The sequence below is a fragment of the Diabrotica virgifera genome, chromosome 1 (assembly GCF_917563875.1).
Source record: "Diabrotica virgifera virgifera chromosome 1, PGI_DIABVI_V3a".
NCBI lineage: Eukaryota > Metazoa > Arthropoda > Insecta > Coleoptera > Chrysomelidae > Diabrotica > Diabrotica virgifera.
The window spans coordinates 252,927,075-252,953,407 of record NC_065443.1 but is presented as its reverse complement, the minus strand read 5'-3'; the positions used below and the strand labels follow the sequence as shown (position 1 = coordinate 252,953,407).

Genomic DNA, 26,333 nt, shown 5'->3' with positions numbered 1-26,333 from the left:
ATAACATAGAATAATGGGTCTCAGTGTGGAGTCGAACAAAATCAATGAGGCTCTTGATAAAAAAGTTGTAACATATATAGTGATGAATATAGTGATATTTTTTATAAGTTTGAAAATTAAATTTCTCAACAATCTGAAAGAAATTAATAGAAACATCTGAGAAAATTTGCACTTGTCTTCCTCAAATGAGATTCTAGGCTTATTTTCTAAATATTCGTTTTTTATAAATTTTTAAAAAGTAAAAAAAGATTCAAGATGATTTCCTTAATATTTTGTACACTGGAAATTCATAAATATTTAATTTATGTATACGTATATCTAAATTTATAATATTTAAAATATTTATTTGGAAATATGTTTATAAGTTTAAAAATTCAAAAATCGTATAAAACATTTTATACAGAGAGTATTTGAACTACTGCAAATAGTTTTTATCCAAATAGTTTTTTTTATATATCTTTGGAAAGTTGCTGTGAATATTTCATAATATTTTAGTGTTTTTGTTAATCCAATTTTTTTAAAATGACCAAAGAACGTTCTTCTAAAGGGTACTCTGATAGCTTTCCCATTATCAACATAAAACTTTATTATTTCGATTAGTTTATTTTATTTTTATAGTAAAAACAATTACACAAAAATATTGTATAGACAAATATCATTCAATCTGTAATGTACATCTACCAAATTTACCTGTTACAGTTCAAGTTGATTATCCAGTTGAAGTTGAGTATTGCTAGTTCGAGTCAACTCAAACGGCTGGTTTTAGTAAAAGTTGATTATAAAATAGTAAATGAAGATTTTTATTCAACATTTACTAGTAACAGTAGACTCCAACTAGAAAAAGTATACTCTTCCCAATGCCATTTAGTAAGAGTTGATTCACACAAACAACCGATTCTAGAAATTAAATGTTGCTGGATATGTTCAAATCGTGATAAGTATGTAGTTGAAACGGTCAAAACAAAGAGACGCATACCCATCAAAAAAGCACGTGAGATTATACTCGTATAATCTACATTTACTGAATCGATCCAGGAATAGTCAACTCAAACTAGTAAGAGTTGATTATATTTTTGCTTCGGTCTACTTTTAATAACAAGGGTTAGGAAGAATTTACTTCAACTAGTAAAAGTGGAATTAAATTTTTCAAATCAACTCTTACTGCTCGTTTTAGTTGGAGTTGAGTCGAACTAGGAATAGTCCACTCTAACTGAGAATCAACTTGAACTGTAACATACCTACCAAAAGTTGTAGTTTCTTTTTCTTCAAAATACACTTGATTAATTCAAAAAAATTAAGCAGATAACATATATTATTATATACTTATATTTAAATTATCTTAACATACATGAAGACCTTGAGAATGAACTAAAATGTCTTTAATGTCCTTTCAATATGCATGTAACTACTTTATTAAACGCCGTTTCTTATAGATTGGTAATCTAATAAATATTTTATTGGAGGTACTGGTTGTACTTTAACTTTAACACAATGGTATTAAACACTTTTCGTATTTACTTTTATTTTCCACAGTAAACACACACAGTTTAACACTATCTCTTCAAAAACTGCAATATAAACAAAATGGTATGTACTTTTGTATGAGACACGAAAAATGTCATTACAAAATAATTTGATATGACGTCACAAGTGGTCGCGCGATTTTTCTATCGTTTGAAATGATTGAAACACACAGAAGATTTTAAATTTTAAGATATTATGAGTTTTTGAGTTTTTAAACGAAACTGAACATTATGTAATAAAAGAAAAATGTGCAGGTTCCCTATTTAAATAGAGCAGCACAACATTCAAAGATATATGAATCAGAGAATTTTTAGACGAGGTCCAAGGTGGAATCAAGAACAATAGAACTAGCATAAGTAACTTCAGGTATGATAAAATTACGGTTCTAATTACAAGTTACCCACAAAAAATGCAAAATATAAAAAATTCGGTAGTTTGTCATAACAAAATGTTTGGTTCAAATCTAAATGTTTCCAAAATTAAATTTCTAATAGTATTTTGAAATACACCAATAAATTTTATATTTATATACCAAGGGACAAATAATAGAATAGGTAACTTCCATAAAATATTTGGGATAAAATATGAACAGTTAATATAACCCACAATATGAGATTCTATCAAGAATCGATCAAGCGAGTAAAGCACTGTCTGGAGCTCTGAATCCGAATGATCAGGATGTTGTCTCTGCCTTTCTATATGGTTGAGACAGTTGGACAATGGACCATTGAACAGAAAAAATAATAGATGCCTTTAACATGTACATATACAGACGGGTGCTGAGTAGGGATGGCGGTTGTTGGTAAAACACCGGTTTTCGGTTATACAGGTTTTTTAACTTACGGGTTAACCTGGCGGTTATAACCGGTCAAAAAAAACCGGTTATTCCAAAAATCTGTTTTCGGTTTTTTGAAACAATATTCAATACCCAATAGGTTACAACGTTAAATTTACATTGCCCTTTAGTTTGTGATATGCTGTGACATGCTTATTTTCAACATAAAATTTCACAGTTGCATAAAATCATATATCTATTGGAAAAAATCAATTTTCATTTGGTAACTTCAAAGAGCTGTAACTTTTTTAAGTGGACATTTGCACTAAGGTAAGTTAGGTTCATTCGATCTATTTTTGCTCCCAAAATAGGTGATTTAATTTATGACCTACTTTTTTGTTACACCCTTTATAATAAACTAACGCAATGAAAATTTCGGGTCAAAATAATAGTAGAATAGTCAAAATAAAAGTAGTGGAATTAGAAACATATTGATAAGACTATAAACGTAATATATTAAGTCTATAGACGTAAGACTATAAACGTAATTATAAAAATAAAAATGTAACATCAAAAATAGTAAAAACAAATAATGAATCATTGTTTAAATTCTCAATTGGATGTATTATTGTCCTAAATATTTTTGAAAATTTGTTGCATTTCCGAAAAAAAATCACTTATTACACAAGATAGGTAAACAAAACTATTTTATTCTTTCATTTTTTTAAGTGATTCCACAGACTCATTTTTGTAGGTATAGCATTCAATATAATACAACTATGACTGAACAGCTGATTGAACTAAGTACCTAATATGTGTTTTTAATCGAATTCCCCAATACAGCAAACAAGACGTGCTGTGCTTATTCTCAAGTTCATCAAAATAGCCAATTCCGCTAATCACATTTCTTAAACATATTTCAGTGAGTGTGAGAGTCATTAACGAATATAAACATTAAACAAATCAATACAATTATTGATAAATTTAAGCAAACAATATTTTTTTCCGAATTCATTACTTTTTGGAGGTAATTTTTATTCGGTTTTTCACCGGTTATTACCTTAAAAAGAAACATCGGCTAAAACCGGGACAAAAGCACAACCGGTAAAACTGGTTATTGCGAACTAAAAAACCGGTTTTAGGTTATAACCGGTAGGTTTTTCCCATCCCTAGTGCTGAGAATTCCATGTATACAAAATGTACTAACACTAAGTACGAGGTACTTCGGCGTATGAGTAAATAAAAAGAACTATCAAAGCACGATCAAAGAGGGGAAAATACAGGGCCTGGGTCATGTGCTAATATGCTAAAGATATGAATTATTACGAATCGGATTAAAAGATAAAGTACAGTAATAAGTAATAACGAAATCATCTTGTCCCTTTTTGTTAAACACAACTGTCTACAAAACAATGTATCTACATATATGACTCTAGGCTTATACTAACCATTCGATTGTATATGAATTGGATATTTCGTCAGGTCACACCTCAGTGCCACCGCAGTAGGTCAGCGTGCTATTCTCAGACGAGTGTTCTGCTTGCCAGATCATTTTCCACCTCTACAAGAGAAAATTTTGTCATTATCTTATAGAGAAAGCCCTACATCTAGAGAGTAGAAATGGAGAGAAATTATGTAAGTAAAGAAAACTTATTAGACGAGCAGAAGTCTTAGATCAGAAAATGTAAAAATAGGGGAGTGAATATAGATTTTCACTTCGGAAAAAATCAAACAAGATAGAACTTTTTGTAAGTTCTTTAAGAAATGTTTAATAAACAACATAAGTAAGTTCTACTCGAGAAGTGTTTGCTTCATTTTTTATTAAACAAATGAACTGCGAAAATAGATGTTCTTTAAATAACTCCGAAAATATAAATTTTTGAAAAAAACTGACTTAGAGAGTGAAAAATTCAAAAAATTTTACAAAAAAATCTTATATAAAGATTTTTCCAAAATTAAATCTGTAGCTTCTATAATTTTTTATTTATAACGTTAAAGTCACCCTTCTCACAAACATTGGCGCACTGTAAACGAGCCTACGGCGAAGTGCACGGTTGAGTTTTTTAATGTAATTCTTGAACTAATCGATCAAATAAAATTTTACAAATTTAACATGAAAAAATAATAATTAAGCTATCTTAGAGTTATAATAAAAAGAAACAAAATGTATGAGCATAAATACGGTGTGGTCTGAAAGTGAGACTTACATGAATTTTGTTTAAAAATGATTTAAAAATGTGTAACTAATACAATTTTTAATGTTGTTCTGAAGCTATTTTCTTGTGGCATTTTTATAATCAAGTATATTCAAATGGGAAATAAGCCACAATTTTACCTAAAAATGATTTTATTAACGTTTCGACGCCCAAGTCGGGTATTATTTTGTATTTTGACAACGACACCCGACTTGGGCGTCGAAACGTTAATAAAATCATTTTTAGGTAAAATTGTGGCTTATTTCCCATTTGAATATACTTGATTAATACAATTTTTCTTATAAAACTCTCAATTTTACACAACTTACCTTTAAATTATCTTACTAAACGATGTATCATTCAAAAAAATCTCAAAAATTTAATTCAAATGATACGACGTCTCAAAAAATGTAATTTTTGTAAACTCCTTAGTTTTACAGAATTACACCAATTTAAGACGGTATTACGCAATTTTCAACTACTACTACATTGTTTGATTTGCTTGTCTGGATAATGATCAGAAGAAATGCGTACAATGTGCTTCCCCGTTTAGGATTTTGTCCTCTTCAGGGTTTGTGGTGAATGTTTGGTGTTGGCAGCAAAAGCAAACAGTCCGAAAAACACACTGGGGCAAGCGCCGTGTCCTGGTGTTCTTGGATCCTTGGTTATGCCGGACGGTGGTGTCCAGAAGGCTAAGAAGTCAACAGAGAAGAAAGTTTGATGGATTGTTGTTGGTTCCATAGACATTTACGTGTACTGTCCGTGCTTTGCTCTCGACCAGTCTCCCTAGAAACCATTGTACAACGACAGGCGAACCTGCGTCCCTCGTCGGCGGTCAGGAGGTGGCTTTGAGCGCAGCGTGGACAGTGAGCGTTCGAGTGGAGAAAATAGTTGCGGCTATTTTCTTGGGACGAACAGGTATAATTGTGCAATGAAGTTGGGAAACCGCAAAAAACCAACTTCTCCCTGTTCGGGGTAAGGAAGAGGAAATGTTAGAGGTGGGTACGGTAGGCTAACGGGATAGCCTCAAGGATGTTTTCGTACTCTACCGGGAGTTCGTCAATGCATGTTTGCATTAGAGCGGACGGTACGTGAATCTTTTTGCGTTTGGGCTTTTGGTAGAGTACGTGGCCGGAAGATGAACAGGAACATTTGAGAGATTCTTGTGTGTCGGAAGGGGGGCCGTTGATTACTTTGATTGTGAAGTTCCTGTTCAGAGAGTTTATTCTCTCGGTGATTTTGGGGATGTTCGAGATGTTATGGATTTCGTTTGAGGGATATCGCCAGTGCTCATAGTTACATCTACGCAAGACTCTGCGCTCTGTCCTCAACAACCTCTCTTGTTTTTGTCTTGAGTAAAGAGAGTAGATACATGATTTGTACTCCATGACGGGTCGAATAAAGGTCTTGTAAGTGTGAATGAGAGTCTTCTTGTGTGTCTTGCCAATTTTTCCCGAGAGAGCGTTGAGAAGTCTGGCCCTGTTCCTTACCCTATCTAAAGTTGCCTTTAGATCTGCGTCCCAGTTGAGAGTCCTGGTAAACAGTACTCCCAAGTAGTTCACAGTCGGGCTAACAACAAGCCTTTCTCCCAACAAACTCAGAGGATATTGGTCGTCTTCATTGCGAATGATTCTATTTGACACAGAAGGGGCGCGAAACACAATTGTTGTTGTTTTGTTCGCGTTGAGCGTGACTCTCCACTTACAACACCATTCGCCGACGCCGTCCAACAGAGCCTGGGCTCTTCTGAAGAGGAGTCTTGGGTTGTATCGAGAGGTAGTTGAGAGCAGAGTCGTGTCGTCTGCATAGAGAAACAGCCGAGCACCTGGGATATTTTGGTTAGTGATGTCGCTGTTGTAGATGATGTACAACAGCGGCGCTAGGACTGAACCCTGGGGAACTCCAGCTTGTGGAGTGAAGGGGGTGGACTTTTGATCGCATATTTTCACTCTGACAGTACGGTTGTGGAGGTAGGAGTGTACAATTTTGGTAAATTGCAATGGTAGCCCGATGTCCAGAAGTTTCCGAACAAGCCCGTCGTGCCAGACCTGGTCGAAAGCCTTCTGCACATCCAGAAATGTGGCTATGGCGAATGAACCATCGTTGATGGTTTGAGTAACTTTGGTAGTGAAATCTATTAATGCATGTTTTGTAGATTTACCTGACTGGAATCCATATTGGAATTTTGGAATGATATTGTGATTTTCGAGAAAGTCATTGAGCCTCTCTTTTAAGATTAGCTCAAGGACTTTACCCAGAGTATTGATTAGTGAGATTGGTCTATAGGATTCCACGTCGGTTGGGGGTTTGCCTTTTTTCAAAAGCATGATGGTGTTGGCCACTTTCCAAGGAGTAGGAAAGTGGCTGTTTTTGAGACATGCATTGAATATTTTAGTTAGAAGAGGAATGATACTCTCTGGAAGTTTTTTGAGGCACCTTCGGTTGATGCCATCAGGTCCGGGAGCGCTGTTTTTGCCGATTTGGCAAAAGCTCTCCGTTTCCCTGTCGGTGAGGGGGTCCATGATAGGATCATAGACTGGAATGTAGTGGTTGAGAGTAACATTTACTATGTATTCTGTGTTGAATTTAAATATGCGATCAAAGTTCGGGTTATCTGGCGTTTGAAAATTGTTTTGAAGCGAATTTCTGAATGCTTCGGCTTTCCCTTCTGGGGAATTGACTATGTGATTGTTGACCAACAGATGAGATGGTTGAGATAATTTTTGTTTTGTTAGGACTTTGAATTTTTGCCAGAATTTACCTCCGTCTCTGTAGTCCAGTTTTGAGGTAGCATCTTCCCATCGGCGAGCCGTTAGGACAGATATCTACCTCTTTATCCTGGCACAGATCCGGTTGTACTCTGTTTTGATTAGTGGGTTTCTGTTGGCCTTGTATTGACGTAGAAGACGTCGTTTTTGTTGAATTTTGGCAATGATGTATTGTGGAAGTGCCGGTGATGTATAAGTTATTTGTTTGAGTGGAATTGCGTGCGTGATCGCCTCAGTGATGAGGTTCTCGATATCGGTTGCACTTGTGTCGATACTATCGTTAGTATCGAGTTCGCCTAACATTGGGAGATTTTGTGTGATGAAGTTTTGGAATTCAGTCCAGTTAGCGTGACGATAGTCTCTTATAGATCTTGGAGGGTTTGGTTGTTTTGGAATGAGTATGTCGGTGTCGACAAGAAGAGGTAAGTGGTCTGACGTTATCGAATCGCCTATGTGACATCTATCCCCGAACCGATCCAGAATGTTACTAGTAACTAGGATGTGGTCGACAATAGAAGCCCCATTGGCGTTCAAAAACGTGAATTCAGTGTTGGTGATTCTTGAAATAGGAAGGTCTAGTAGATAATCCGTGAGGCGGATGCCTTCTGGGTTTTGACGATGATCACCAAACTGTGTGTGTCTACAATTTAGATCGCCCATCAACACAGCCTTGCCGAGCCTCGAAAAGTACTCTAGCAAATGCCTGTTGAGTGGTTGATCCGGGTGTTTGTAGTAAGAGACTATCGTGAGGGTTTCGTTGTTGGGGATGTGCACGTCAATTGCCAGGAAGTCCACATCAGGTGGACGAAAATTTTGTGGGAATGTGTGTATGTTGTGCGGTATTCCGTGTTTCACGAGAATACCATTCCCACGTGAAACCTGACAGCGGCTTCGATGGATGATCGAATATCCTGCGAAGTGTGGATCGTTTTTCGACAGAGTATCTGTGAGTGCGAGGATCTGGATGTTATGCTTCGACAGGATATTCTTGATGAGGGGTCTCTTTTTGGAGAGACCCTGACAGTTGACTGTGCCTAGGGTGAAATCCATAAAGGGAGGGTGTTTAGTGGTTGGAGCGGAATGCCACCGTGACATTGCTCCCGTATCCGTGGACCACTGTCGAGTGGTCGTAGACTTGGCTAATCAGATTAGCCGTGATTGCAGCGATATGTTCACGAAGTTCGGGCAACAAGTTAAGCAACAGAGCAGTCTGAATAGACAAGATGTTCTTTGTTTCTGTAGGGAGTTCGAAAGGGGGGAATGATCTTTCGATCGTAAGTGGCTGAATTTCGTGTTGGGCGGAGGGGATGGTGTGTCTTTGTGGACACTTGTTGGAATATGCGGGGTGGTCACCACCGCAATTCGGGCATTTAGGTTCCTGCTGTTTGGTGCAGGCGCTGGATTTGTGGTTGCCGCCGCAGTGGGGGCAGACGAATGCTTTTTGTGGGCATTCGTCGATGGAATGTCCGTTGATGCAGCATTTGCTGCAATATTTTGGAGTGGGGATTGTGGGGTCGGAGCCATGAGGAAGTTCGGCATTATAGATTTCACCATCTAGAGTTATGCCTCGGCTCAGTGCTGACGTGAATTTCTCCAAGGATTTGGTCACCACCTTGATCACTTTGGAGTCCTTGCCTGTTTTATAAGCTTTGACTCTCCACAGCCTTTCGACTGGGAATTGCTGTTCTGTGAGCAAGTCGGTGACCTCCTGCTCGGAGTAATCTACGTCGATTCCAGTAATGCAGAGGAGGTAGGTGGGCTCTTTAGCGGAAGTGTTTGCATTTCTGCTACGGCTATGGACCGTAACCATGGTTTGGCCAGTTGCTGTGTGGATAGCTTTCTCGATATCCCCTGCATTTATAGGATTAAAAAGTCGAAGATGTGCGATTCCATGTGAGAGAACTTTGCAAGAATGAATTTTGTTGGACAAAAGAGTGGTGGCATTTATTTGCCGAAAGAAGGTACGTTTGTTACAAAGATCTTTTGGGAGATCTTTGATGAGATACTCGGACAGTGTGGGATCGTTTATGGCGTTGATGACGTTTTGATTTCTGGCTTGGGTTTTGGGTCGTGGATTGGCTGCGGCATTGGCGTAAGACATTTGTCTTATTTGTCTTCTTTGGAAGACGAAATCGTTGGGTTCAGGATTGTTTGCAGTGCTGATGGTTGCTTGTTGTTGAGAAGAGGGTTGCTGTTGAGATGATTGTTGTTTCGATTGTTTGGGTGCTTGTTTTGACGGTTGGGTTGGGACTTTTGGTATGGCACCGTGAATATTCCGAGCGCTCTGACGCTGAGGACCAGCCTGTGCTGGTGTTCTTAGAGGCGGAAAATCGTTAGCATATCGCTGCAGAAGGGGGTTGGAGGCGTCGTCCTGCTCGATGCGAAGGTAGGCCTCGCGATACTTGTTGCGGACGATTTGCATCTCCGCGCTAAGCGTCTCGAGGTCTAGCTCCGCCGTGAGCCGGTTGTAACCTCTGGATGGGGGCACAGTGCCTTCCTGATGCAAGGAAGAGAACTGGTTGGCTGTAGTGGTGGTGGTGGTGGTGGCAACGCTTGTCGCGGTCGTCGTCCGAGGACGAAGCGACCGGGTGGAGCTGACTGACCTTACAGAAGAAGGCATTACAAATGGGTGAGGATGCAAGTCTAGCGATCGGAGGGCACCTCAGCCTCAAGGTGTTCTGGGGGGTAAACCCCAGGGATAAAGGTGGCTTGTCCACCCCTCCGTGCTTTTCCGGCGTAAGACAGTGACTATAATTACCTGATGGGTGCAGTTTACCCTGCTGCTGGTGGGTCCCTCGTTGAAAGCCTTTTTCGCAGTTAGTTTGGCCCCCTTACTCGCACTTGTTCTTGTAACCGTGTGTGAACACTAGGTAGAGTTCGGGGCGAGCGAACTCGCTCGAGCCCAGGGCCAGAGTATTCCTCTGAAACCCAGTAATCCGTCTACCTTTTTGGTTTACACGGCCAAGCGTCGTTGGTTTTTCACACTGGTTCCAAACTAATAGCTTAGGGCTAACCGTGCGCCGCTTCTTCAGCACTTGGTGCTCTCAGGCTTCTCGCTGTTCGTCGGTAAGAGTGGGGTGTGCTAGCAGTGACCTTACTCTTCGACGTCCGGGACGAGAATGCAATTTTCAACAGAGCTATTACACTTTTATAGGTGATTTTTTAAAGCTCGAGACGTAGTCTTTAAAATGCACTAAATTATTTTACTTTAGAAATGAAATAAAGTATTTCTTTTTGAGAAAATTAAGAAAGATAACAAAAATGTAATACAAAAACCGAAAATTACCAGCTAAAAAATGTTTATACAAAGTGAACAAAACTTTTTTCTGTAAAACTTATCTAAAATGCATTTAATAATAAGCTTCAACAATAATAAATATTCAACAAAAAAAGTTTTTTTTAGCTCTTATACAGTATGCCTGCGTAACTTGGAACCTATTGATAACTTTTTTATTATCAGTCTTACGAAAAAAAGGTATTCCTTATAAAATACTCTGCATCGTATATTATCTAAGATGCAACCATCAAATATAAAATTTTATTAATTTTATACGAGGTATGTAAAAAAATATGAATTTCACTCAAGAATAAAGTACCTTTATATTTCACAATATCGAAAATTGTTATAAAGAAAAGTTGTTTGGAATTAAAAAATATGTTTCAGTGTACAACTACATTCTTTTAATTAAAATATTGTGAATAATAAAGGCACTTGACTCTTAAGAAAAATTCATATTTTTTACATACCTCGTATAAAACTGAAAAAATTTGATATCTGTTGGTTGTATCATAGATTTTAGGCCAGGTAGAGCATTTTATGAAGAATAATTTTTTTTCGTAAAATTGATAATAAAATAGTTACAATAATTGTAATAAAATCATGATGGGTATCCGTAATTTGAGAAACAATTGAATTCTTTTTTCGATTAGGATAATGTTATTGTATATTAAAACACAGTTTTTAATTTCAAACAACTTTTCATAATAGCATTTGTTGATATTCTGGAATAAAAAGCTACTTTACTTTTTAAAGGAATTCATATTTTTGACATAACTCGTATAAAATTGATAAAATTTTGAGTTTTAGATTTTTGACTATCCAGAGTATTTTATGAAGAATAAATTTTTTTCGTAAAATTGATAATAAAAAAGTTTTCCATGTAGTTCCTAGCTACGCAAACATACTGTATAAGAGCTTCTGTATAAGAATTTTCAAATTGTAATGCCATATTCGGATTCAGCATAACCAAAAACAAAATAGAAATATATTTGATCAAAGTAAAATGATGAATTCAACGATATTTTTAAATTATTTATACAAAACAATTGTTATTGTTTAAACAATTAATAAACAATTAGCGGCCAAATCTGCGAGTAGAACTTTTTACTTTAACATGTATATAAACTAACAAAAAAAGTTTTAGAAAAATATAAGCTTGTTTGAATTATTCCGAAATAATGCATGTTTTCGTTCTAATTGCACTCCCCTAAAACTTCTATCATTGGAACCAATATTCTGGTGACAATCTAAATCCGTGTCTTCAAAAAGTTGCAAGGTAAACAAACGAACGGTAAATGAAGCAGGCTAGGAGTAAATTCAAGATCGCATCCCCCCGTGGGGCTGTGTACACATAATAGGGCTTTTCATTCACATTCATTTGTTTCTAGCTTCTGGCATATGTCATATAATCCGTGTATTGTCCGTTTCATGATCATTTTTCAGTGCGTAACAAATGATAGGAAAAAGGGTAAGTCCGTGATAATACACATTTATGACATTTATTCTAACATGACATTTTAGTTAAATCTGACAGTTGTCACATTTTATTTTCAATTTGGAATAAAAACAAATCAAATGTGTTTCTTGCATTTATAAAATGGTATTTTCTTTGATTTGTATAGTCTTATAAATTATAGAGATTATATTTGTAATATTATAAGGTATCTAATTAAAAAAAAATTATTTTTTTTATTATGGCGCCATCTATCGACAACTAGAATAACTAGAATAAATGTTATAAAAATGTCACGGACGAAATGTAATCACCGACGTGCCTTTTTTTCTGTCACATACAATTTAATTCGTTAGAAAGAAATCGAAAAACTGTGACGCACTGAAAGATGATCATGAGAAATACTGTACATTAATAATATACAAAGATTATACAACATATGAGAGAAGGTGACAGAAGATATAAACAAATGACAATCGATGAAAAGCCCTATAGGAGTAAGACTAAGAGAAAATGAAAGACAGTTAATATATCATTCTCTTTCAGAGACAATCACCAACCTCTTACGTACGTTTTACTCTATTGGGATCTTCAGAGAGGCCCTGTGGTCTGCTCTAAATCAATACGAAAACCAACTGGCTTAGCAAGCAAAATTATACAAAATAATTTGCTTTAGACGTTGTAGCGACATCTATTTAACACAAAGACAACCCAAATCCGTGTCGTCTAAAATTTGCAAGGCAATCGATCGATAAAAGTAGACTTGGGAGAAATCTAAGATCGCATTTCACAACCCGTCAATATATCTAGCTAAAACTCCATCGAATATTGATTCCATGTACCGGGTGTCCCAATAAGAATGGCTGTCGGCCATATCTCAGGAACCGTTTATAGGGAAAAAATATGGGCTAAAAAAAAGCTAAAGCTTTGGGAAAAATATTTATAACAAAAGTTGCTTCGGGAAAAGCCTGGAAATTATTTTCATAATTGTAAGTCCACCGCTAGAGGGCGTAATTGAATATCAAAAATTTAAAAATCAAAATTTTACAAAAGCCTAATGAAAGTGCATCGGAAATCAGATCATCATATTCATTATAAAATTCTGTGCATATTTGATTTCACAAGTTTAAGTCTACTTTTGCAAATAAGAGGTGGGGGTGAGTGGGAACCTTGTTATGAAAAAATGGCTGTAAGTCCGGTTCTGATAAATCGATTTTGGGAAACTTGGTTTTGTTGAAAACGGCACTTTATCGCCAATGTAAAAGTTATAATTTCGAAACAGTCTAATAAGTAATATATAAGCTAGGAGGCGTTATTTAATTTTTTTTAGGAATCTATATTTCTTTGGAAAATATTAAACATAAGTATGCACTTTTAATCCTGTATTACAAAACTAGACCAAATTAGCAACAGAATAGAGAAAACAGCATGTCGATACCTTTTTCTATCTCGAGATATCTTAAGAAACGTGTAAATTTTAAATATAACTGTTACTGTCATCGGTAAACGAAGTTAAGGAAATCAAAGTGGAAACAAGTAGTGGGCTATGGAAAAAAATTAGAGCGTGGCACTGACGGAGTGGCGACAAAACTGAATACTTCTTATAGATTCGAATATATTGGGTTCGATTAAATTCGATTCCATTCGATTATATTGAATTTTATGTAATATATATTATATTATGCCTATAATTTAAAGTATATCGATGCTGCCTAGCCAAAACAGCATAAATGATTAACTTGATTTTTCAAGAAACACAAAAAACTGATTATTTTATTTTTAACAATTCTGTTTATCTGCACAGTCGCTCAAAATATTGGTGTTTTTTTTTTCAAATTTTAATCATTTGAACATTAATGTGGCTTAAAATACTGTCTGAAATTAATTAATAGTAGATTATACCACGAGTCAATAATGATGGCTATTATTCCCGAGGAATATTTACGAACCGAGCCGCGTTAGCGGCGAGGGAGTAACATTCCGAGGGAATGAGAGCCATTATTGCGAGTAGTATACTCTACTTTATCGACGACAAATTAATTAATTTAAGATTTTTAATGAACAACTTTATTTGTTAAAAACATTAAAATTAGTAATAGTACAATTAATAAACTGAATTGGTTGAGAATCATCATTAACTTTAGTAGAGTTTTTAATACAAATATTTGGGATCTCGATTACTGTAGAACAAGAAGATGGTACATTACTGTTTATCTCTTTAGCGATAGTATCTGCTGTAGTTGCCTTGTTTCTCATAGACTGATCAATGTATCCTTCAGCTACCTGTGTTGACTTCCAGCCCCCATGACGCTTTAATCCAGTTAAATCGCCTCCTCCATCAATATATAGAGTGGCAGATGATCTGCGATAACAATGGCCGGTATAACTTTGAGGATTTGGCAAGTTTAAATATTTGGCAATCTGTTGCTGTAGCTAGTTCTACAATTTCTGGTGGTGTACAATTAAAAGATTCTTCATTTTCGTCCATCTCAACACAAACTGTCAAATATACTATTCGTTTGACAGTGACACTTTTTGAGGTTGATTATTTTGTTTCCGTGGTGAATTTTGTGATTGTTGTGCCAGAGGGATTAATAGCTATTAATCCCGCATTATTAATCCCTAAGGGATTATTATATGGCATTATATTGCAAACACCACAAGTATAATACATATATTATGTATCAGTCGTAGATAAAAGTAAAAAATGGAGCTCATTATTATGTCAAATCAAAATACAACACTCGTGAATATGCCAAAATTACCTCTGGCGTTTATGTCGATCGCATCGCTATAACGTTAGCCAACATGGTGCTTAAAAGGGATATATGCCATCAGTGGCGTAGCTAGGGTGGGGCGGTCCGCCTCGGGTGTCACCCCTTCAGGGGTGACACCCGAGAGACCCGATCACAAAAGAATAAATCATTAATTTGTGACTTTACTCACGTATCAATCTAAAGTTCGATATTATTTTGTGAACACACGAAACTACAGTATAAATAGGGACACTAGAACTTCTCTGAGAAAAATTGGAAGTAAAATCGTAAAAAGAAGTAAGAAGTAAAAAAGGCGCATGGCGACCGCGCAAGGTTCCCAGTCGCTAGACCGCTAGAGTACCACTCTCGCATTGCTGGTCGTGTAGAAACGTACAGGTTAACTGCCGGTAGTACTTCTTGAGATCAAAGTGCCTACATAGAAGAAATTTTACTGTTCCTCTTTATACTGTGACGAAACAGAGAGAAGTCGAGGTTAAAGAAGCATTTCTTGGATTTTTTTTCCTTTAAAAGGAAAAAAGCAGTTAATCTAAGTAACGAAATTCTCAAGAAGCTTGAAATTGATGGTGTAGAAATATTATGAGGTACCTTTCACAGGGATACGATAATGCAGCTGTTATGAGCGGCGTACATGGAGGAATATAAGCTATTATATTAAAGCAATAATCAAAAAGGCCATTTTCCTTGGATCTATTGATCATTTAATTAATTTATGTGGCCAGCACTCTTTTTCTTTTGCACAAAACACATCTTGTGTAACATTTTCCAGAACTAAAAAAGCAATTTTTAAGTTTTTTTATGTGTTTCCATTAGCTGCTAGGAAATGCTTATTAAACACAGCAAAACATCTGTTAAGCGACTTTCCACAACGCGTTGGAGTTCTGTCACTGCGCACTATGATGGCTGCAGTTAAAGTATTGGCAGAACATTTTTATAGTGTTGTTCCTTCAATTTACAAATTCTCTCATCAACAAGAAAATTTATACACCAGAGATGCTGCACATAACCTTATGCCCGCTTTGTATAATTAAAGGCATTGATCAATCAGCGACCAAAATAGGGGCACTTCGTCTTTATATTAAAGAAAAACGTAATCATATTATAAAATAAAGTAATACATAGATTTTGCAACGACAAAATATGAGGACGACGACATTTCCACCTAAAAACTAATTCGACGTAGAAAACGAATGGATGGTGAGTTAGCTACCTATATAGGACTTACACTTCGAGCCTAACTTCAAAAAGATAATATTATGTTGAAATATTTTGACATTCAATGTTGAACTCGAAACCAGATCAGTCCATTCATATGGCTTCATTGTTCGAGGCTGTGCAGACACACACTTTGCTTTTCCACGAACAGTGAACAGTTGAAATTAGCTGTTTCAACATTTTGTGACTTTTACCATGAAGAGGTATCAGATGAAGACCTCCTGCTAGAAATACCAAGGTTCAGAAGACTTTTACAAGCGGCCAATATTACAGCATCTAAATGGTTAGCTGTAGACTTTTTAAAATTCATTGTGGAATGGGATTTTATGGAATCTCTCCCAAACTTGGTCGCCTTAAAATTGTTTATGACCATTTTTGCATCGGTTGCTTCATGTGAGAGAAGTTTTGGGAAGCTAAAATCAATCAAGAATTACTTGCGAGAAACAATGACGTCAACAAGGCTAAATAACCTCGGTTTATTAACTATCGAACGGAGCGGTTAATGTTAGGAGAATGGAGCGGTGATTGTTAGGAATATCAATGCGAGACAAAATCAAAAACGAAGAAATCAGGAGAAGAACAAAGGTGACTGACGTCATCGAAAGGATAGCCAGGTTGAAGTGGAGATGGGCAGGACACATAGCCAGAACGACAGATGGGCGATGGACGAAGAGGTTACTGGAATGGAGGTCAAGAGAAGATAAGAGAAGCGTCGGTCGACTGCCTACAAGATGGACTGACGACTTAAGAAAGCTAAAAAAAAACTGGATCAGAGCGGCGCAGGATAGATGGGGTTGGAAACGAGGGTAGGAGGCCTATGTTCAGCAGTGGACTTTTGAGGCTGGATGATGATGATTAACTATCGAACATGAAGCAACACAAAACATAAATATAGAAAATGTCATTTTAGAACTATTTCGCATTGACATGGTGTAAACCAAAAAAGTAAATAAACTGTTATATATAACTGCCGGGAACTAGATAGTGGTAGCTCAAGATAGGTAGACATGGAGAAACTTAAAAGAGGCCTATGTTCAGCAGTGGACGATAGCGGTTAGACGATGATGATGATGATATACTATTTACTGCAGTTTCGTTAACTATAATTCTTAATTTTTTCATTATTCAAAACATACGGTTATCGGATTTTCGTTGATTTTAACAATCTTTATTTTTAGGATTTGGGGTGACACCATCGATTACCGCCCCGGGTGTCACCCACGCTAGCTACGCCACTGTATGCCATAAATAAAAAAAAGACGAAAATTAAAAATTGTGGTTAATATCAACAAAGAAAATTATAAAATTATGAGTAATTTTGACAGCCTTTATTTTGAATTAATCAAAAATATGTTCTAAATTACTTAACGGTATTTACCTATCTACTGTTTATCAGAATCATCAGTTTTTGAATCGGCGGATACTAATTCATAATCATTGTCACATTCAATATTTGGATCAACATGATTATTGGTTTCCTTGATTGCAAGCACGATGGTTGTCCGGCGCATTTCTTAGGGATTTCTTAAGATTAGTTAGGGATTCTTTAGATGGGACATTCGCTTTAGAGGGATAGGACGTGGAAGCCTATTTTTTTGGCCAGCCAGATCATCAGATTTAACTATTTTAGATGTTTATTTATGGGGATGGATTAACCCTTTCACTATTTTTGTACATTACCATGTATATTGAATTGTATTGCCTTATATGAAATTCATAATTATTTACCTCCTAATCTACATTTGTACATCAGAAAGTACAACCTCTTTTAACGTTTTTAGGTTGGTAGTAAATGCGATAAAGTTCGACAATAGACGTTAGGCAACATTTTAAAACGTGAGTGGCGTGTTGTGCAAACAGGTGCATTTTAGGTTATGTCATATATTTTACGTTTTCTTGTAAATCTATTAAAATTAGAAGTTTTATGATCTGCTATTGGTAAGTACCTGTTTCAACGTTGGAGTTTCATAATAATTTATAATGCTTTATATAATACAAAGTCCACAGATGTAATTTGAATAAGTATGTACATTAGCATGGACAAACGCATTTTTTGGACAATATATTAGACCATATTTTTGCAAAATATACCATATCTTCCACAGTATGATGACAAAAAGAAATTCTCAAGATGTAAAAATGAGGGGTGTAAGAGCAGAACACATATATTTTGTCAAATATGCAAAGTTCATTTATGTATTTTAAAGGAAAGGAATTGTTTGTCAATATTTCATTCAAAGTTAATTTTAATATTTATATTACTTTTGACAATAATCTGATTTATTAGAGTTTCTAATAAAAAATTAACACTCAATGGTTTTTTTTGCTTCCATGAACTTATTTTGTCCATTGGGATGGACATCCTGTACTGGAAGGGTGGGGGTAGTTAATTCTTTTTATGTAAAAAAATAATCTATAGTGCAACAATACTTTGTATACCAAAAATTAGAATTTTTTAATCACTCTAAAGGGAAGTGATAGTGAAAGGGTTAAATAAAGACCTTGTTTTTGCAACTAGGCCCACTACTCGGGAAAACATGATTCAGAGAATATGAAATCCCATTCAAAGCATTTAGAAAGAAGAAATTAATACTATTCTTTAATCTACTCTTGAAACAGTAAATTCTTGCATCGAAAATGATGGGCAACAATTTGAACATTTAGATCGTCACTAGGTAGTTCTTTTATTTTTTTTGTTGACATCTGGAAACTGTTTGAATGTGAAAATTTGTTTTTTCCATAGCACACTACTTGTTTTATGTCGCCATCGTTTACCGGTGACAGTAACAGTTACTTTTAAAATTTACAGGTTTCTGATATATCGAGATAGAAAAAAGGTATTGACATGCGGTTTTCGCTGTCCTGTTGCTAATTTGGTCTAATTTTGTAATACAGGATTAAAAATGCATACTTATATTTAATATTTTCCAAAGAAAACTAGACTTCTGAGAAAAAATTAAATAGCGCCTCCTAGCTGGCATATTACTGATTAGGCTGTTTCAAAATTATAACTCTTACATTGACGAATAAGAGCTGTTTTCAACAAGACCAAGTCTGCAAAAATAGATTTAGAAGAACCGGACTTACAGCAATTTTTTCACAACAACGTTTCCACTCACCCCACCTCTTATTTGCAAAGGTAGACTTAAACTTGTGAAATCAAATATGCACAGAATTTTATGAACAATACGATGATCGGATTTTCAGTGCCCTTTCATTAGGCAAATTTTGTAAAATTTTGATTTTTTAATTTTTGATATTTAATTACGCCCCCTAGCGGTAGACTTACAATTATGAAAATAATTTCCAGGGTTTTCCCAAGGCAACTTTTGTTATAAATATTTTTTTCCCAAAGCTGTACTATAAACAGTTCCTGAGATATGGCCGAGAGCCATTCTTATTGGGACACCCGGTACATGGTACTCATAATAGGATCAAAACTAAGAAAAAACGAGAGACAGTTAATATTTCATTCTGTTTCAGAGGCAACCCCCATCCCCTTACGTACGTTTCACTCTCTGAAGATTCCAATATGGATAATTTTTTATCTATTCCTTTTTACGAAGGAATTATCTGTTCTTACAAGCAAATGTCCTGGTGATTATCGTGTATCTCTCGTATATGCTTTTCTACGTATCATTTATATAACGATTTACTCATCCGTATTTTTCGATCGAGTAGATAGTTACAGTTTCCATCTATTTAAAGAAGATATCCAAACAGAATTTTCGTTGAATCGGAAACTAAATTCCCTACAAACTACCACATACTTCCTTACTTCGGACGAAGGTCTCATTCTGGATTATTTACCTTGTTTTCTTAATAAAATACGAGAGATACCCTAAAGGTTTTTGCCCCGAAAAGACGAAATAATTTCTCTTAGTCTAATTTGGTAATTTTGACGTTTAATTTGATATACCTGGCATTAGCCTATGCAATGATTTTTTCTGTCTTAAATTATATATTTATTATTATTATCCCTGTTATTTATAGCATTCTTCGCCTTCCGGTTCCCAGTTTCCCGCTTTGTCAGTCGTTCCATTCATCAGGGTGAAGATTCCTTTCCGACATTGCCTTCTGAAATCCGCCTAGCCAGGATTGATTTGGCCTTCCTCTCTTCCTTCTTTTCTTTAGCATCCATTTTAAAATTTGTTTTGGGAGCCTGTCGTCGTCCATTCTTTCTACATGACCGTACCAGATCAGTTGTCTCCTTTGAATTTCGTCTATGATGGTTGACTTGACTCCCATTATATTTCTGATTCGGTCATTTTGTATTCTTTCAAGCCTTGATTCTCTAGCCGATCTTCTCCAGAAGTCCATTTCCAATGCAAGTAGGCGTCGTCCCAGGGATTTAGTAAGTTGCCATGTTTCGCATCCATAAAGCACTATACTTTTAAAGATGGAGGTAAAGATGAGATGTTTTCTTTGACTAGATAGTTATTTTGACCATAGCATCGGGTTTAGACATCCAATCACCCTTTTTCCTTTCGCGATCCTTTGCTCTATCTCTTTTTCGGTGCGACCACTCTTGTTGCTCTTAAATATACATATTCCTCATAGATCTTGATTGTTTCATGTTCGTTAACTATTACATCTTCTAAATTAAAGATATACAACGGAAAAATCTTATTTTTTCTTACTACATATAACTCTTTGCTCCTTGTCGGTCCTAGTTGCCTACTCAAGAACTTTCATGATTGTCTCTTTAGAACGCTGCTGTAAAACAAGCACAAACAGCACGCTCAGGGCCGTAACTACCATTGGGACAACCGGGGCAGTGCCCCGGGGCCTCCGGCCATGAGGGGCCCCGGGGGCCGTTTGGTTGGCCGTGCATTGATTTTAACGAGGAAAATAAAAATATGTATTTTTAAATCCGATCCCAATGAAATAGTTTCAAATGACACAATTTTAAAAAGACCTTACAGATGCACCCTAGTCCTCAACATAAAGTTGAGGGGGCTAAGCTGAGGCCCCCGAGACCATAACATAAAAATTTAAATTATTACCCAGGAAATTAGTTATTTTGGCGTAATAAAACCTAAAATGCCATTGGAAGAGGAGGCCCGGGCTAAGCTGGTGCCCCCGAGACCTTTCGTAAAGATATAAATTGTTACTGAGAAAATTAGTCATTTTGGCGAAATCAAAATTAAAATGCAACAGGAATATGGGCCCCCCAACCCAGCTATATTGTCTTAACCAATTTACCCCAGGCCACATATTGGTACGTGAAAGGAACCACATTGTAGCCGAACAATGTACTTACATAAAACAGATAAGATGGTACTTGCAAAATTATTTAACTTAAAATAAGGCGATTTCAAAATTTTTGTGTTGGTCAACTAAAATAGCAATATATAGGTACAAGAAACTTCAGTCATGAAATGCATTAAAATGAGTTTTCAAGAGGTTAAATATCAAGAATTTTTCCGGACCTCCCCATTCCGCTGGGAGATAAACCCCAGACCCCACGGTAGGGGCCCCCAGAACACGTTTGCCCTGGGGCCCCCAACATCGTAGTTACGGCCCTGAGCACGCTGCTGACAAATGTCATATGTTTGTTACTTTCTTCAAATAACTCTTTTATTCCAATTTCTTTTGATTTTATGCATTTGTTAACTTTGTGTTTCGGCGCTCAACTCTTCTATCAACTAAATATTCTGTTTAATATTTATTTTTTAATTACACATTTTTATTTATTTCATTTCTACTCCGATTTACTCTTTTATGTTCCCTGTATTCAGACCCCGTATCTACGTCACAGAACATAATATGTCATGAAACATAAAAGAGTAACTATGAGTAAAATTTAATAAAAAATTTTGGTCTTGGTAAAAGGTATATTATTTTAAAAAGCCCTATAGGGCTACAAACATCGAACAAAACGTTTTCGCTCTAAAAAGAGCATCATCAGTGTTGCAAGAACATGGTGAGCCAACCAAAAAATACGAAGGTCAAAGCCTTTCAAAAATGGACTAAAAGTCACATCAAAATGCTAACATAGCAAATTCCAAAGGATGGATATAATTCCTAAGGATACGGTCCTAGGATAACATATGACTCCCACACGTGGTAAGTGGGTCAAAGGTAACAAATTAGGTCATTATGTTACAAGAGGTGACATGTTGCCTGTCACCTCTTGTAACATAATGACCTAACCACTTACCACGTGTGGGAGTCATATGTTATCCTAGGGCCGTATCCTTAGGAATTATATCCATCCTTTGGAATTTGCTATGTTAGCATTTTGATGTGACTTTTAGTCCATTTTTGAAAGTCTTTGACCTTCGTATTTTTGGTTGGCTCACCATGTTCTTGCAACACTGATGATGCTCTTTTTAGAGCGAAAACGTTTTGTTCGATGTTTGTAGCCCTATAGGGCTTTTTAAAATAATATACCTTTTACCAAGACCAAAATTTTTTATTAAATTTTACTTGTAATTAATGGTATACAGCCAGCTACAGGATATTTTTCCTTGTGGAGTAAATATGAATAGAAATGAAATAAATAAAAATATGTAATTAAAAAATAAATACTAAACAGAATATTTAGTTGATAGAAGAGTTGAGCGCCAAAACACAAAGTTAACAAATGCATAAAATTGCAAATAAAAAAGAAATTGGTTAAAAAGTTATAATATTATATAAAATGTTTATAATCTACTCCAATTCGATAGAAAATATTTGTCAGTTTGCAACTTCGATCTGTGATTCAAGTTTTACTGCAATGCAGAAATCGGATTTTTTTAAATATCTATCATCTATGTAAAGTGGAATTTCTGTTCATAAACTTTATTATATACTTCAATATAGTCTAGGGGGGTGAGTATATATTGATATCGTTTCATATTTGTAATTGATATTTTTTTATCATTCTTATAATATTCTTTTTTACTTGTTTTTATACATAACCTCCAAGCCACTTTTCTTTTCAACCTTATTAATTGAATATGTATGTAGAACCTTCAGTTTAATTTAATTTATTTATTTTAATGACAATTATGTTTATTCAATCTTTGTCATCTGCTATTTTCTTATGTATTTTATTTTTAAAAAACTTGTAATTTTGTAAAATTTCATGGAAAAGAAATATTTGAAATTTATGCTGTCGCTTAAATAAGGTCTCTTCTCTTAGTTTTTTCGTTTAATTGCAATTTTTCTTGCCCCCCTTTTTGGGTGAGACTTTCCGAATCACGTGGTGCACCTCATAGGAAATAAGCGGCAGTAATCTGGTTGCTACTATGAATAATCCAATACCTACTTGAAACTACTTCAGCTTACATTAGTATGATAAAATTGATCCAAAAAAATGCATAACCCAGACATCCAAAGTGAAAGTTTTCCTCCAACATCAAATTGTTCTACATTATAGTCCAGATAATGTTCAGTAAAAAGTTACACCATTTTGAGCGTCGGGTTTAAGAGGGAGGTGGGGGAGAAGTCGGTAAATTAGTAGTTTTTTAAGTTTTTCGTCAATATTTCTTAAACTATGCGGTAACGTGAACAATGTTCTATACAAAAATATTCTAGATAATAATAGGTAAGTGTAGTATAATTGGTCCAGAAAAGGCCTAACCTCGTCATCAAAAATAAAAATTTTCCTCCGACACCAAATTGTTCTATATGGTCCACATATTGTTCAGTAAAAAGTTACACCATATTGAGCGTCAGGTTTGGTGGGAAGGGGAGGGGAGAAATCGGTAAATTGGTAGTTTTTTACGTTTGTCGTCAATATTTGTAAACTTTAGCGGTTTAGCGTGAACAATATTCTGTACAAAAATGTTCTACATTGAATTTGAAACAAAAAAGGTTCTATGCATAATTGTTCTAAAATCAACGGTTCCGGAGTTACGGAGGGTGTAAAGTAGAGGTTTTTCCTATTTTTTACATTTCTTGGACAAATTATAATATTATTACTGAGGAATCTATTTTTTTAACAGGATTGTGTTTTCTAAATATAATAAGCCCTTGAAGGAACTTTAATCTCACCACCTTCAAGAGGTTTCTACAGGCCTAGGCCATATAAATCTCTGGTACGAAGAAACCTACTCTGAACTTTCAATGGACAATGTCGCATGAATATCTTTCCAACAGTAACATTTTCGTTTCAAATTTAATGTAGAACATTTTTGTATAGAATATTGTTCACGCTAAACTCCTTATGTTTGGAAATATTGACGAAAAACGTAAAAACTAGTAATTTGCCGACTTCTCCCCTCCCCCTCCCCCAAAACCCGACGCTCAAAATGGTGTAACTTTTTACTGAACAATATGTGGACCATATTATAGAACAATTTGGTGTTGGAGGAAAACTTTTATTTTGGATGACTGGGTTAGGCCTTTTTTGGACCAATTATATCTACTATACTACCTCCGTAACTTTGGAACTATTAGTCTTAGAAGGATTATGCATGGGACCTTTTTTGTTTAGAATTTAATGTGGAACATTTTTGTATATAACATCATTCACGCTGAACCCCATCGTTTTAGAAATATTGACGAAAATTTAAAAAAACTACTAAAACTCAACGACTTCTCCCCTACGTCCCCCTCAAACCCGAAGCTCAAAATGGTGTAACTTTTGACTAAACAATATGTGGACCATATAGAACAATTTGGTGTTGAGGGATAATTTTCACTTTGGATGTCTGGGTTGGGTCTAGTTATACCACATTACATCCACATAGTCAGCCTACATCAACCATTCAATTACAACTGCATTTTCAATGTTAACAGTCAGCTGCATGAAGCCAACATTACATTCAACTAAATGAAGCCAACCATACATTTTGCCGTAAGTATTATTTTCACAAAATTAAAACGGAAAATCCCAGTGGTTGGTTGTATACCTTAGTTTAAACAAGCTTATACCAGTCCTAAGTTGGCTGGTATCACTCATCGGACGAACCGTAAATTTTTCGAGCAGGGACATGTATGTTCCCTTAGAGCAGAAACAGACGAGCCACCCTGCAGCTCTACTGAGTGGATCCACAAAGTGGTTTATACAGGCGATTTTGTAGCGCCAATAATTTTGTAATGGACGCCATATTGGACCACTGTCGCCGGTCTTCGCCACTGTGGTTTCCATTACAGAATCATTGGGGCTACAAAGTCACCATGTTTAAGCCACTTTGTGGATCCACTCAGTAGCGCTGCAGAGTCGCTTGACTGTTTCTGTTCTTAAAGCGAATCCTTTAACATCAACCTCGTGTCATCATCATTTTATATTTTATTCCAATTATCATGTAATTTAAAGGTTTTTATAAACAAAAATGTGGTTAGTTTCAACTAGTTTCAAGATGTTTAACTGATGATGGTCGGACTGAATCTAAAACGTTTTGAAGATTTACATTATATTATTCCTTTATACATAAGAAGTTTTTGTACTTCATTGTAATTTTATTATTTTCACATTTTGTACAGCTTTAGGCGGGATTTTTTTTATTAAGGGGAAAAGTGCCTGTCAATATTTTCAATGTGTTTAAAATGTATTAATTTTTTTCGAATCCTGAGAAAACTAATAAGTATTTTTGAAAATTTAAACGCAGAATGAAAGATAACATTATTACCGAGGGCCGAAAGTCCCTTAAAATAAATAAAAAGTTTCTTTTGAATGAAATATTTGCAATTAAAAATCACACTAAATTTTCTCTTTTATGTTCACCCCTGTAACTTATAAAAATAAACATTATAGAAGTTTTCAGGGACTTTTGGCTTTCAGTAATAACGTAAAACGTTCTGCATTTAAAATTTTCAAAAATATTTATTACTTTTCTCAGGATTCGAAAAAAAAATGAATACATTTAAAACACATTAAACATTTTCACAGGCGACATTTTGCGTCTATGCCCTTAATATTAAAATTCATTTTTAACGTATGATAAATACCATTAGTTAAAATCATCTTTTATTTGTCCCTGTCATTTCTGTTTGTTTAGATTTGCATTTAAGATAAAACGTACCAATACCACAGAGACTACAGCTAGTCGTAGCCAAAACAAATTGCTGCCACTAGATAGGTTGTTATATTGTTATAATTTGTTACGCATTTCTTCTTTGATAACATATTTAGACATAATTTTTTGCGTCTAATTTTTTTTTCTGTTACCTTGCTGCCGCAACAGTGTCACTCTTTTTGGAGCCGCGTCTTTCATCTTCATTTCGTGGCATAGGCATCTTAGGTGGCTTAGTTTGGTATATTGCACAATGTTAGATTCTGTGTGTAAGTATTTTAATACAATTTAAAGTTACACCTTTTTATCCAGTTAGCATCATTTGTATAACCTAGTATCGTAATAATTTTATTTAAGTGTCCGAATATCTCTACATGTCCTTCTTTTTTTTACTGTCCA

At 35.4% G+C, this 26,333-nt stretch overlaps 1 protein-coding gene across 1 annotated transcript in view; it reads right to left on the bottom strand.

The window, feature by feature from the left end:
• Positions 1–3,782: 3,782 nt before the first annotated feature.
• Positions 3,783–26,333, bottom strand: part of LOC126893317 (sodium-dependent serotonin transporter) — a 170,028-nt gene continuing 147,477 nt past the window's right edge. Inside the window, exon 10 of the mRNA XM_050663362.1 lies at positions 3,783–3,860. Within this exon, the coding sequence (XP_050519319.1) occupies positions 3,783–3,860 (78 nt within the window). The remainder of the gene's footprint in view (positions 3,861–26,333) is intronic.